Source organism: Bos javanicus, chromosome 2 (assembly GCF_032452875.1).
Source record: "Bos javanicus breed banteng chromosome 2, ARS-OSU_banteng_1.0, whole genome shotgun sequence".
In the NCBI taxonomy this organism is placed as follows: Eukaryota; Metazoa; Chordata; class Mammalia; order Artiodactyla; family Bovidae; genus Bos; species Bos javanicus.
The window spans coordinates 76,701,254-76,715,473 of NC_083869.1; the positions used below are offsets into that span (position 1 = coordinate 76,701,254).

At 38.6% G+C, this 14,220-nt stretch overlaps 1 protein-coding gene across 1 annotated transcript in view; it reads left to right on the plus strand.

The window, feature by feature from the left end:
- Window positions 1-14,220, plus strand: part of CNTNAP5 (contactin associated protein family member 5) — a 1,042,386-nt gene that overhangs the window by 727,810 nt on the left and 300,356 nt on the right. The window contains exon 13 of the mRNA XM_061440248.1: window positions 4,580-4,780. Within this exon, the coding sequence (XP_061296232.1) occupies window positions 4,580-4,780 (201 nt within the window). The remainder of the gene's footprint in view (window positions 1-4,579; window positions 4,781-14,220) is intronic.

Genomic DNA, 14,220 nt, shown 5'->3' on the forward strand with positions numbered 1-14,220 from the left:
AGTCTGCTAGCTAACCTCCTTTGCAGGGTGAGTTTCCTACCCCTAACTCTCTAAGGATTGAAGTCCCAGTGCTCATTTTAATGTCATAGAAAAGTTTGAATATAAAGATTTTTCACTCTTTTGCATGCCAGACAACCAGTTACGTGTCCATGTAAAACATGATACTGGATCATTTTATCATCATGGATGGAACAATTAATATAAATATACTGTTTACCAATGAGGAAACTTTAGAGATGTATATAACTTGTGCAAAGTCTTCCTACTAGAGTAGAACATAGACGTTCATCAGATGGGCGGGTTTCTAAAGCCAGGCTGTCTCATGGTACCTTGAAGCCTTAAATGCATCTTTAGAGACTAGCAGTTAGGGTGGATGCCATGTGGCAGAGGGATGGTGCTGGAGGCACATCAGCTGAGGTGGTGTTTGGAGCCTGGAGGATTTTATGATGCTCTGCCAATCATAGCTTTTAGCTGATGTCCTCCTTGGTCTCTGCATGAAACTGGACTTACTTGAGTTAGAGGGAAACCTGTTTGGTTTTCTTGTGTGAAAATCCAAGTTCACAAACTACCAGGGGGAAGCATTTTCCATTCTGGGACTCTTGAATCTGGTATGTTTTCCCCATGGATCTGCAGAGAGAAGGTGAAGCTTAGTGTGTTTCTCCTCTAGATGTTTGTGGATCTTCCTTTCTGGACTGGGAAACAACCTTCTTGAAGCAGGCTATCATGAGAACCACAAGAGACCAGTCATATCTTCTTGTTTTTAATGCTTTTGTTAATATCAGCATCAGACATCTGTGAGCTCCTGGATTTGGAGATGTCATATATCTTTTTCTAAGTGATACACACAGATCCCTATTAAATACCTAATTATTTAGTTAATAATAGAATTCCTCACACTGATCTCCTCTCTTAATCTTTACAACCATCCTCTATAGTTGGCATCATTGCTGCTTTTTAAAGTATAATTGATGAAGAAACTGAACTTCAGAAAAGTAATCATTTGACCAAGTATGGTTAGCCAATAAGTGTAGGGCTGACTTACAAATCTAGATTTTCTGAGGCCAAAATTCACTCTTCTGTCCATTGCCCACTGACTAAATTTACCATCTTGAACATTTAGCTCATGAGTCCAGTTTTATTTATAGTATATGTAGGTCCATGCATGGATCACCCTGCAGCTGCTGCTGCTAAGTCACTTCAGTTGTGTCCGACTCTGTGCGACCCCATAGATGGCAGCCCACCAGGCTCCCCCGTCCCTGGGATTCTCCAGGCAAGAACACTGGAGTGGGTTGCCATTTCCTTCTCTAATGCATGAAAGTGAAAAGTGAAAGTGAAGTCACTCAGTCGTATCCAACTCTTAGCGACCCCATAGACTGCAGCCTACCAGGCTCCTCCGTCCATGGATTTTCCAGGCAAGAGTACTAGAGTGGGGTGCCATTTCCTTCTCCAATGGATCACCCTCTGTCCCCCTAAAAGCCTATTCAAAATGAATGATACTTGAGATCTTTCACCTACACCTTCCCTAGCTAAAACTACCTGTCCCTACTTTATTCCATGTATCAGGAACATCAGCCATCAAAGCTGACTCTCCTGCGTGGCACTGACCCCTGGCTTTTCATGTTTCATCAGTTTCAGGGCCTAATCTGCACAGCAACCCAGGAAGTGGGAGAAAAAATAGAAAGTGAGAAAAAGATAACATCCAGTTTTCTTCTTATTTTTAGTCTTTATGTTTCTATCACCCAGGAGAAAAATAATGAGATGACAAAGGCTGTCTTTGAAATGAAACCACCTAAGAGACCCTAGGTTTCGAGTAATCGTCTCTCTTCCTGTTGGTCAGACCGTGCTTGTGATGAGTGTTAAGTGAACTGAGGGGCGCTTTTGGAGCCCTTAGTTGTTCCTTCGTGTCTTCTGTCTATCGCGTATATCAAAAAGTGCCAAGAGTTCAACTCTGAACATTTCACTCTCTGGGCCCAGAAGGAGGGGTTTGCGATATTCGTGGCTTTGGGATAAAAGATTGTCTCTCTGATACCACTCTTTCTTCTCCCTCTTGCCAAAGATAGAGTAAGATTTTGGAAAAAAAAAATGAGCTAATGAGTAAATGAATAAGCAAATTGTTTAAGTAGTGTATGAACACTGGATGGACAAAGGTATGAAAATCAGTGTACATTTAGAAGGAAATCCAAATTTGTGTACTTTAGTGATGCTGTGAGGAACAATTTTGGAGTCAGACAGATTGGACACATTGAGACTGGGGACAAGTTTACTTTCTCTTTCCTTCTTATATCTGTATCTATATGGATACCTATAATATCTATGTTTGTTTCTATATTTGTATTGATATCTACCATGATTGTTATGAGTTCTGGTGATAATGTATGTAAAATATCTTAGAATGGAACAGTAACATGGCATCTCATTAGAGTTCCGTTTCTTATAAGTACCATGGACATTTCAAAATTGGCAGTTTTTATTTCTCCCTCTACAGTGTTGTATTATTGAATGACTACTTTGTTTATTTTATTGACATTTGTCTGTACTGGTACCAACATTTTTGAAATTTCTGGTTCATTGTTTGTGTAACATTATTATTTTTACCAATATGAATCAAGCCTTATTTTTGCTTTCAAAACCAAAATCCAATAACCTGATTTTTTTAGACTTTATAGAAAATGTCATTCAATTAAACATTGGAGATATGAGCTATCAGGGGGTTGGTTTCAGAAAAGAGTGTTAAGAAGAATCAGAATGTTTGAGCATGGTTTAATTTTCTGCTGCAATAAATATTTCCTCATTTAGGAACTGTGAAGATCAAACTTTCTCTTCCTCCCTTTTCTAAAAATATATTGAAACTGAAGTTCAGGGCAATGAAGTTACTTATCCTAACTCATATACAGAGTTGAGACAGAGAAAGTAAAACCAGGGATACTGCTTGCCAGTTGTTTTTAATATTATTTTCTTTTTCCTGGCCAGCTGCCACCATCATGCTTCTAAGTAGTGCTGGTTATATACTGTAACTAGAAATATTTGTCACAGTGGCAGTGTATATGCTTACCATTCTCATCTAATAGATATGTTGTGGGTCATTCCTTTACTTCCTAGACTCTGGTTTCCTCATTTGTGAAACTAAATGACTGAGAGAGAGAGAGGACGGAAACCACATGATGTCTGGGCAAGGTTCTTTTTCATCTCTGAGCATCTATGAAGAGTAATGATGTTATTATGTGGGCAAGATTCTCAGATGACAAAAGCTTTTCAAGTCCTCCTATTTCCTCTTTCACTTTATTTGTGAGCAAGTTCGGAATTCAATTCTATGTCTGATTGCTGAAAATATTTCAGTCTATTATTCCAGAATGTCTGATGCATCCCCAAATGCCTTGTGACTTCATAACTTCTTTTCTTAAAACTGATGATAAAATTAAGCCCCTCCAAAAGTGAAGTGACTTGCCCAAGTTTGTTGTTCATAGAATAGCTTTCAAGTCCAGATCTCCCAAGCTCTAAAAATAAAATTCTTCTCCTCTCTTCACCTTCCATTCTTATGGAGAGAAGGCAAAGCATGTTCTCCTTCCCTGATCTTTAGGCCCTCATCTCCGCATGCTGTTTTAACGTAAAACTCTTAAAATATTTTTGGTAAGTAGAAGTACCATGGAGAATAAATAACAAGCTTCAGTTAAGTGCCTTGCATGTATGTGTGTATTACACATTCTCATCCTTGTTATGATGTATATGTCACACATGCTTTCTGTGAATAGGTCTTATTTTCAAAGTGGTGCTTATGGTTCTCTGAGAAAATGATCTATGCTAGTGCTTCTCTTGTGAGGAAGAGTGTGTATCACTATCTGGAAGTAGTGTCTTTGGAGTCAGACATCCTGGGTTCCAATTCTCACTTAGTCATTAACTAACTATATAATCTTAGAAAACCTGCCTGGTTTTCCTTATTCACTTTTCCCTCATTTTTAACATGGCAGGACCAACTCCCTCTGATTTAGATGATGTCAGTTTTATTTATTTATTAATTGGAAACGTTTAACATTTTATTTTTGTTCATTTAATTACCGACAGGTTGTACATTTGATAATTTGTCAGTGACCTATATTCTTCTATGTATATCATCACCACGATAGTTATCTTTGAGCATATTTAGTTACATTCTACTTCTGATCACAAAATATCTCATTTCTAAGTTCTTCCCGTTCCAAATTGTCCTTCCCACAACTGATGAATTCATTTCCTTTTATTCCTGTTCTGTTGTCTGTTTCTATTTTTGTTTTATGACTTTTCATAAATCATGTCCATTTTCAATGAGATAATGGACATTAAGCATAGAACTTGTGGAGTAAGGGCTTCACAAATTTAGCTCTTAAGATAATTAACCCCCACACTACCTCTGGGTGGAACTCTAGGAGAAAAAATTCTCGGGTTAAATTCTTATGAGTAGAGCACTCAAGTGGCAATTAACTGATGTACCTGCAGCCACCAAACATCACACTGCTCACACAATCCTGTTTCATTTTTCCAGCTTTTTGGAGGCCTTTAAGCATGATCATCTTTTCACCTTGCTTGGGTTGTGTTTTCTGGGCAGAGGACAAGATCTGGACGTTGATGCAGCACAACAACACAGAATTGACCCATGTGCAAGGTGCCAACCCTGAGAAGCCCTACTCCATGACCTTGGACTATGGAGGCAGCCTGGAGCAGCTGGAAGCAGTGATCGATAGCTCCGAGCACTGTGAGCAGGAGGTAGCCTACCACTGCAAGAGGTCTCGCCTGCTCAACACGCCAGGTAAGAAACACCCCTCCTGGGCCCCTTTGCATGTGCCATACTGGGGGACTACGGTGTGACACATGGGCCCCCAACCCTGGAATATCAAGGAGAGAAAGGTTTGCCAACCAGGGGGCTGCACCTACATGGTTCCCTATACATGAGAAAAATGCCACCAGGAGAGACACTTGATGGGCTAGTTCTTTCTCTGGTGCCCAGGCCGTGACCTCAAGGGGGTTCTGTAGCCTCTCAAGTGTTTCTCCTCAAATCAAAAAAGGGACAGTAACAACACCCATTTTGCAATACTGGTGAGAATGGAAATTTTCTTGAGAGCAATGACTCTTGAACTAGATATAGAAAGTGTGAAGGAGGAAATGGTTTTTCTGGCAGATTAGAAAGCATCAAGGATTTCAGCTCATTCACCAAACTGCAGTGAGTTATATTTGGGGAAAGGATGCATAATGGGGCAGTATTAGGCAATGAGCTCAGTGGGCAGGCTGGCACATCCTGTGTGTTTACAGTACTCATGTTATCTGAAAAGTGCAGGCCTGAATTGAGATGACTCTTTTTTTTTTTTTAAAGGGTATACTACTTTATTAACATTTAATTTTCACCAAGAGTTCAAGTACATGCTAGCTTTATGTTCAGATTTTTGAAATGAAGATAGAAAGGAAAATAGCTCTAAGGATGCAATGTATTTAACACTGCACACTATATTCAACAACCAGACAATCCAGGGGATTTAATGGTACACTTAGGAGCACAAGTATAGGGACAAGCCCTGGAAATGGAGGGAAAACCTACCATTCGGGACTGAACAGAGGTCCCTGGTTGTTGACAGAATCTCCCCTTGACTCTAGAATTGAGACAAATCAAGGGAGTCTGTCGGTATGCAAAAACAACTGAACTCAGGACAAACAGTAACAGGATAGACTGGCCAGAGTCAGTTTGGATTGTGAAGGCCAGCCTGAAGCAAGCAGAGTTGGTTGGAGGCTGTAAATACTGCAGCTGAAATCCAGGATTAGTAGAAGAGAGCAGACATCTTCTAAAAGTTGCTGATTTCTGCAGGAATTCCTAAGATGTTTTCCTAAACAAGGAGAAATGACTTTAAAAAATAAAGGTTTTTTTTAAAAAATTATGTTAACTTTATTTATATATTGATTGTTCTTCTGTATTTTCTAGATCAAATGGTTGATAAAGGGTTGCAAAAGACGATTCTAGGATTGCTTACCATAATTCAAAAGGGTTTGCAAAATGTCAAGAGGGCTTGGTCAAAGTTGATGCATGCCTTTGGGGTCTGTTATTTTTGTGAATGTCAGTTCATCATTTGTGTACAGGGGAAAAAAAAAGCCCAAGTATAACAGGGATGTGGAATATCCAAGAAAGGGTGTCAGAATCTTTAGCCTTAAGGAATTTATGTTCCTTGAAAGTGAGGAATTTTGAAAGGCTTCAGGAAATTAGACAATGAAATGTCAAAGAAGAAGAAGTGCTAGAAACCTAACTAAATACAGCTACCCACCGCCTCACTGATCTAGAGTCTTTAGGGAAGAAGTTGTTCTACATAAGTGAATTTTCTAGGTAACTGTCAGTTACCCCTTTAAGCACCCAAACTGTTTTTAAAGAATTTTTAACTATTTGAAATGAAAATGTTTCTCAAATGGATTACATGCTCCCTTGCCTTCTTAAGCAGAGAATTCTGAACGTGAAATGTAACCTTTTCTTGATTACTTGGGATCATCATTGTGAAAATCAGTTATTTTAGTCTTCATGGACTCAGCCATGCCCGCAGGGTCGATTAGATCAGAGGCCCTGCTGGGTGTTCCTTTTTACCAGTGTCCTCAGAGAGTCAATGTTTGTATGTGTTCAGATTCCCTGTCTCCTGGCTGTCAAACCTGCATGTCACTCTCAGCACTCTTTGCAGAGGCTGTGTCTAGAAAACCATGCTACCCTCTTCTCATTGTGTTGCTTCTAGTTTCCTAACAATTGGTTTGGTGGAACTTTAGGGAAAATGGAATTATGTTCATTCTGACTATGGAATTTCATTTATTCATTTATTTTTAATTGGAGTATAATTGCTTTGCAATGTTGTGTTAGTTTTTGCTATAAAACAAAATGAATCAGCCTTGTTGTTTATCTATTTTGTATATGGTAGTACATATCTTTTAATCCCAAACTCCAAATTTATTACTCCCTCTCTTTCAATAACCATAAGTTTGTTTTCTATGTCTGTGAGTCTGTTTCTATTTTGTAAATAAGTTCATTTGTATCATATTTTAGATTCCACATATTAGTGATATCATATGGTATGATATGTGTGTGTGTGTGTGTGTGTGTGTGTGTGTGTGTATCGCCCTTCTCTCTGGGACTTTCCTCCCACACCCCCCATACCATCCATATTTATTTTTCTTTTTCTGATTTACTTCACTCTGTATGACAGACTTATCACTACAAATGACCCAATTTGTTCCTTATCATGGCTGTGTAATATTCCATCATGCATATGTACCATATCTTCTTTATCCACTCATCTGTCAATAGACATTTAGGTTGCTTCCATGCCTTGGCTGTTGTAAACAGTGCTACTATGAACATTGGTATAGATGTGTCTTTTTAAATTATGTTTTGGGGTTCCTTTAGTATATACATCCTGTGATATCAGCTTGACTTTATCATTGTCTTGTATATGCTTCTCTTTTTAAATCAAAGTGTATATATATATATATATATATATTTCCCCTTGCAGGTTATTAAAATATTGAGTACAGTTCCCTGTGTTAAACTGTACATAGCTAAGACCTTTGTACTATAGGTCCTTGTTGTTTATCTATTTTGTATATGGTAGTACATATCTTTTAATCCCAAACTCCAAATTTATTACTCCCTCTCTTTCAATAACCATAAGTTTGTTTTCTATGTCTGTGAGTCTGTTTCTATTTTGTAAATAAGTTCATTTGTATCATATTTTAGATTCCACATATTAGTGATATCATATGGTATTCGTCTTTCTCTGACTTATTTCACTCAGTATGATACTCTCTACGTTCCATTCATGTTGCTACAATGGCATTATTTCATTCTTTTTAAAGGCTAAGTAATATTCCATCATATATATATATATATAACCATATCTTTTTTATCCATTCATTTGTCAATGGACATTTAGGTTGCTTCCATATCTTGGTTATTGTGAATAGCATGTGCTTTTTGTCTAGTTCAACTGTTATAAATTCTCTGAGCACGTTCTAGAGAGAGGGTATGACCTAATCACCTTCTAAAGTCCCCACCTCATGATGCCATCAAATTGGGGGTTAGGATTTCAACATTTGGATTTTGGAGGGACACACACATTTAGTCCACAACAGGCACACACCTACAGGGATATTTACCTAATTTCTCTAACCATTATGGAAATCCCTTCCCCTGGTGAGAGACAGGGAGAGCAGAGGAGGCACTAGAGATCATCATCTCCTCCCTAATCTGCTCTCTAGAAGAGCTGAGGAAGGGTTCCCCTTATCTACTTAAGTCAGGGCCCCCCCACTGAAACTGTTTTAGTTACTGTATGTGTTACACACGCAGAATACAAATATCTTTCTGTATCAGTAAATATGATTTTATAGCATAATTTTTTAATAAGTCTTCCATTATATGGATGTATCACAATGGACAGACAGAACAGATCTAGTTTTGACATTTAGATTTTTCCTTCTTTTTCATTATTATACATGCTGCGAAAAGATTTTTGCACACAGATATAATGTCTTTAGGATAAGTTCCTTGAGGTGCGGTTACCAAGTCAAAGTATGTACATATTTTGAAGACTTTTGCCATCTTGACATCTGCAGTGGGTCACAGTTAGAGCAATTTATACTCCAAACATCACTGTGAGACCTCAGGTGCCCATCTCCCAGCACTAAGTATTAACACTTTACTTCAATTTTGGCAATCTGATAAGTGCAGAAGAGGATCAAGACAATTTTAAATATTTTTGGTTAATTAAAAAATATGTAGTCTGATTCCCATAGCTTATTGGAAGGAGATAACTATAGGCAGCCAGGATTAGTAGAAGAAATACCATATTGTACATTTTGGCTACAGTGGACTCAGATCAATAAGAGAAGAATGTGAAGGATGCCTTCTTGCTATAGATCCTCCTCCAGACTATACGCAATAGATAATAGAGGGAGGAAATGAAAGACACCAAGATGAGAAAAATAAGTAACTTTCTAAATGGCTGCCAGTGACTAAGTGTTTCTCATATTTGAAGATGTCTTCAAGCATGATCTGTAATCCAAACAACAGTTCTACTCAGGAAGGGTTGTTATCCTACTTGGCATTTTAGGAAACAGAACCTCAGAGAGGGTAGGATGCTTGATCAGTGCCACACAGTTGGCAAGGGACAGACCTGCACCCTGCTCTGCCTCAGGGCAAAGCAAAGACTAGATAACTAATAAGGATTGCTGTATAGCACAGGCCTATGTAGTACTCTGCAATGGCTTATATGGGAAAGAATCTGAAAAAGAGTTGATATACATAACTGATAACTTTGCTGCATACCTGAAACTAATACAACATTGTAAATAAATTAGATACCAATCAAAATTAAAGGAGAAAGTGAGGATATGATCTCTGATAATCATGCAGAACTCAAAGAACCAAAAGTTATAAGGGTATCAGGTCATCAGGGAATACGTAAGTTTGTATGACTTTCCTTATTTTGTAAGAAAATTAGATGGAGAGACGAGTCAGCTGCCAGAGTCATGTATATTAAGGCTGTGGGATTGTCAAGGTGGCTTGAAGAGGGCAATTCCTGGGCAACTTCACAGGTTGGCAGTGTCCTTGCTCACATGCTGCAGCTTCTAGGGCCCACACACCCCTCCATATGGCTCTGTGTATCCCAAACATTGTCACCAAAGTCTCCTCTGTCTCTTGTCCGCTCTTGCCTCTGGCTCTGGTTCTGTTCTTCTAGCGGCAATGGAAGCAGAAAGAGGAGAAAGACAAGCAGGATAAGGTCAGGCTTGGTTCAGCACTGTGTCTTTTTCATTTAGTTAGTGACTGAACCATGACACTGTCATTTTCTGACAGTTTCCTCTGATATTGTCCCCCAGAGCTGCTGATAAGTGCCAGCCAGTGAAATGTGTCATCTGTCTCTTTAACTGAAAGTTTATACTAGAAACTCTGCAATGGACAAGAATTCCAAACCACTGGGGTCCATGGGAAAAGTGTCTGTGTTATTCCCACACATCTTTGTAGTTGTATCTGCTTGCTACTTCTTACCCTGAGCTTGATGCAGGGCTGAGACGCCGTGCTACAGAGACGTTTCCAAGACAGCATTACTCAGTCAGCCAGTTTTCAGCAGTGCCCTGCCACAGGGCTAGGAGGTGGCCATTTGTGCCCAGGGACAAGGGCTGTGCTGGCTGAGCTGAGGCGTTTTCTCAAGGTCAGCACTTCCATAGGAATTTTGCCTTAGGCAAGATCTGAAGGTATCATGTGATAAGCATATGAAATGAAAAAGGATCCAGTTCTGGATGCACACAGGGAATAGGAGAAAAAGTTATTGAGAAAGCACTTTAATCACATACCCAATTTGTTCCATAACCCACAGTCCGTCAGCCTAGAAGGAGGACAAGATTGAGAGGGGCATAGGAAGGAGACCTCCTGGGGTGGCCAGGCCCCTGCAGGCAATGGGGACTGAGAGTCCTATCTGTCCCCCACCTTTTCTTTTAATCATCTCCATGGTGTCTAGAATCCTCACCTTGAATTCACTCATCACAGTCTAAGTATCTAGGTGGTATGTGTGTTTTTGCACTTAGCACTCTGTGTACTGAAATCCTGTTTGGGAATACCTTTCCCAATAAAGCTGTGAGCTTACTAAGGCAGAGATAAGAAGTCAGTCATGATACACATAAAATCATTGGACATTCAGACTCCATTACTTTGAAATCTAATATCTATAGGACAGCTTGACCTCAAGCAAATCAGTCTTGCAAACAAGTCTGTGGTGAGGATTGTTTAAGTTCCTCAGAAGAACTAATGATGGGGTGCCTGATAGCACCTCAGAACCCCTACTTCTTTCCCAGAAATAGGTTCTTATTCATTTACTCATGCAGGCATGTCATGAGGGGTTTCCACCTGAAGTCAATTGTTATGGCTAGTAATGTTCCCATGACTTTGAAGGTAATAAAATCCTACTTTCCTTACACTACTTTAAATTCTCAAATTCCCCTTAATTAATGATATTTTAGTGAACATACAGCTAGCTAGCCATATATATAACACATAATATATAATTTAGACCATATATATATATTACTATATACATACATACACACTATATGCTGTGCTTAGTTGCTCAATTGACTCTTTGTGACCCCATGGACTATAGCCTGCCAGGCTCCTCTGTCCATAGGGATTCTCCAGGCAAGAATACTGGAGTGGGTTGCCATGCCCTCCTCCAGGATATACACACTATAATATGTATTAAAAATATGCATTATTTATACTCTACTTGCTGCTGCTGTTTAGTCATTAAATCATGTCCAACTCTTTGTGACCCCATGGAATGTAACCCACCAGGCTCCTCTGTCCATGGGATTTCCCAGGAAGAATACTGGAGTGGGTTGCCATTTCCTTCTCTAGAGATTTTCCCTACCGAGGAACTGAACCTGTGTCTCCTACTTGACAGGTGGGTTCTTTACCACCTAGTCACCTAGGAAGCCCTATATATGCTCATTATATAATCTTTGTATGTCAAAATAGATCTGTAAATGCACTTGTGTATAGAAACCCTCATGACCATCTGCAATATTCAACTTTCAGTGTGTACAAAGCTAACATTTAGGTTTAGAACTAAGTAAGGAATGATGAGGCCAAAAAATCAAATTACTGAGATAAAAGAAATAGCACTAGAAGGTGCGCTGGTGTTTGCTAAACTGAAAACTCTTTGTCCCCAATATCTGTACCAAACAAGATCATTAACAGATGATGACAATGTATTTTCTTTTAAGTAATCTTTATTGATTGATTATCCATTATACACCACATACTTTTCTGGCCAGTGGGAATTAAACAGTGAAAAAGCCAGTATTTCTGCCCTCATGATTATAATAGGGATAACAGAAACAAACCAAAGACACTTGTGCACATTTGCACACAAAATACAGGGGTAGAACTGATCCCATAGCACATGGTCTTTTCATTACACCAGGCTGTCAACCATTCCATTAAAAACAACTTTTGTCAGAGGAGCAATATAATCAAAACCACAAAACTATACCGTAACATCTGCAAGACAAAATACCAGGGCAGTGTTTGAAATTTCTTTAATAAAAAACTATTTCTACTTTATGTACAGCAAGAATCTAATCTATAAAGAAACTCATGGTCCCTGTATTGCATACTCTTTGATATCACCACTGGTGGTGATGATATTGACTCTTGGCTACTGAGCTCCTTCTGTGCACCAGGTATTTTGAACGTTATATCATTTAATGCTCTCAATGGTCTTATGAAGTTGGTATTATTTTCAGTTTTATTGATAGAAGGGGAAGCTCTAAGAAACTATGAGGGTCATGCACAGTCTTCTAGCCACTAAGTGTTGGATACCATTTCAAATACATGTCTCTCTAGCTTTCACTTCCATCTAAATTCCAAAATAACACCCAGAAAACATAAAAACATTTCAAAGAGGAAGGGAAGATAATCATATAAAAATACAAGTATCCAAATAAATGTTTTATCTTGTGTTCTGGTTATCAACTGTTATGTAACAAACCACCATAAAACTTAGTGGTTTAAACAATAGTAATTGTTAAAAATTGAAATACTGTTGATTACAATATCCTGATAGTTTTAGGTGTATAGCAAAATGATTCTGTTATACAGATATTCATTCTTTTCAGAATCTTGTCCCATATAGGTTATTATGAAATATTGAATGTAGTTCTATGTGCTAGCCAGTAAGTCCTTGTTGTTTATCTATTTTATATATAGCAGTATGTATCTGTTCATCCCAAACTCCTAATTTATCCCTCCCCTGCTTCCATTTGGTAACCATACATTTGTTCTCTATGTCTGTGGGTCTATTTCTGTTTTGTAAATAAATTCATTTGTAGCTTTTTTTTCAGATTCCACATATAAGCAATATCATATGATATTTGTCTTTCTTTGTCTGATTTACCTCACTTAGTGTGGTAATCTCTAGGTTTATCCATGTTGCTACAAATGGCATTATGTCATTCTTTTTTATCGCTGACTGGTATTTCATTGTATATATACCAGATATTCTTTATCCATTTATCTGTTAAATAACACTTAGATTGCTTCCATATCTTGTCTATTATAAAATAATGATGCCATGAGCATTGAGGTACATGTGTTTTTTTGAATGATAGTTATTTCCAGACATATGCCCGGGGAGTGGGATTATAGGATCATTTTTGCTTAGTTGTTAAGTTGTGTTCAACTCTTTGTGACCCCATGGACTGTAGCCCACCGATCTCCTCTGTGCATGGGGATTCTCCAGGCAGAAATACTGAGTTGATTGTAATGCCCTCCTCCAGGGGATCTTCCCAACCCAGGGATTAAACCCAGAATCCCACAGGTGGATTCTTTATCATTTGAGCCAACAGAGAAGTCCATGAATACTGGAGTAGACAGCCTATACCTTCTCCAGGGGATCTTCCCAACCTAGGAATCGAACCTGGGTCTCCTGCATTGCAGGCAAATTCTTTACCAGCTGAGCTATCAGGGAAGCCCCTGCAGAATCATATGATAACTCTATTTTTAGTTTTTAAGGAATCTACAAACTGTTCCCTACAGTGACTGGTTCCTTTTTTCCCCACACTCTCTCTAGCATTTATTATTTGTTGACTTTTTGATGATGGCCATCCTGATTGGTGTGAGGTGACACCTCATGGTAGTTCTGATCTGCAATTTTAAATAATTACTGATGTTGAGCATTTTTTCACATGCCTGTTGGCCATCTGTATGTCTTCTTTGGAGACATGTCTATTTAGATCTTCGGCCTATTTTTTTTTAATTGGCTTGTTTATTTAATATTGACTTTTATGAGTCATTTGTATAGTCTTGAAATTAATTTCTTGTTGGTGGCATCATTTGAGGATGTTTTCTCCATTCATTTTGCCCATGAATCTGAAGCTGGGACAGGGTCCAGCAGCATGTAGTGTCTCTGCTCTGTTCCACATTACCTGGCTCTAGGACTGGGGCTCACTCCATCAATTGGTGCTGGCTCTGGGCTGGGACCTTAATTGAATATACATTCTTTCTCTGTTGTGGTGTGGCTTTCTCATAATACAATGGGTAGTTTTCAGGGACCAACATCCCAATAAGCAGAGTAAATCAGGTGAAAGCTATATTGCATTTTATTTGCTAGTATTACAAGTCAAACAGTATTAATTTTGCAACTTTGTAAATATTAGAAGGCAGTCACTCAGGCTAGTCAT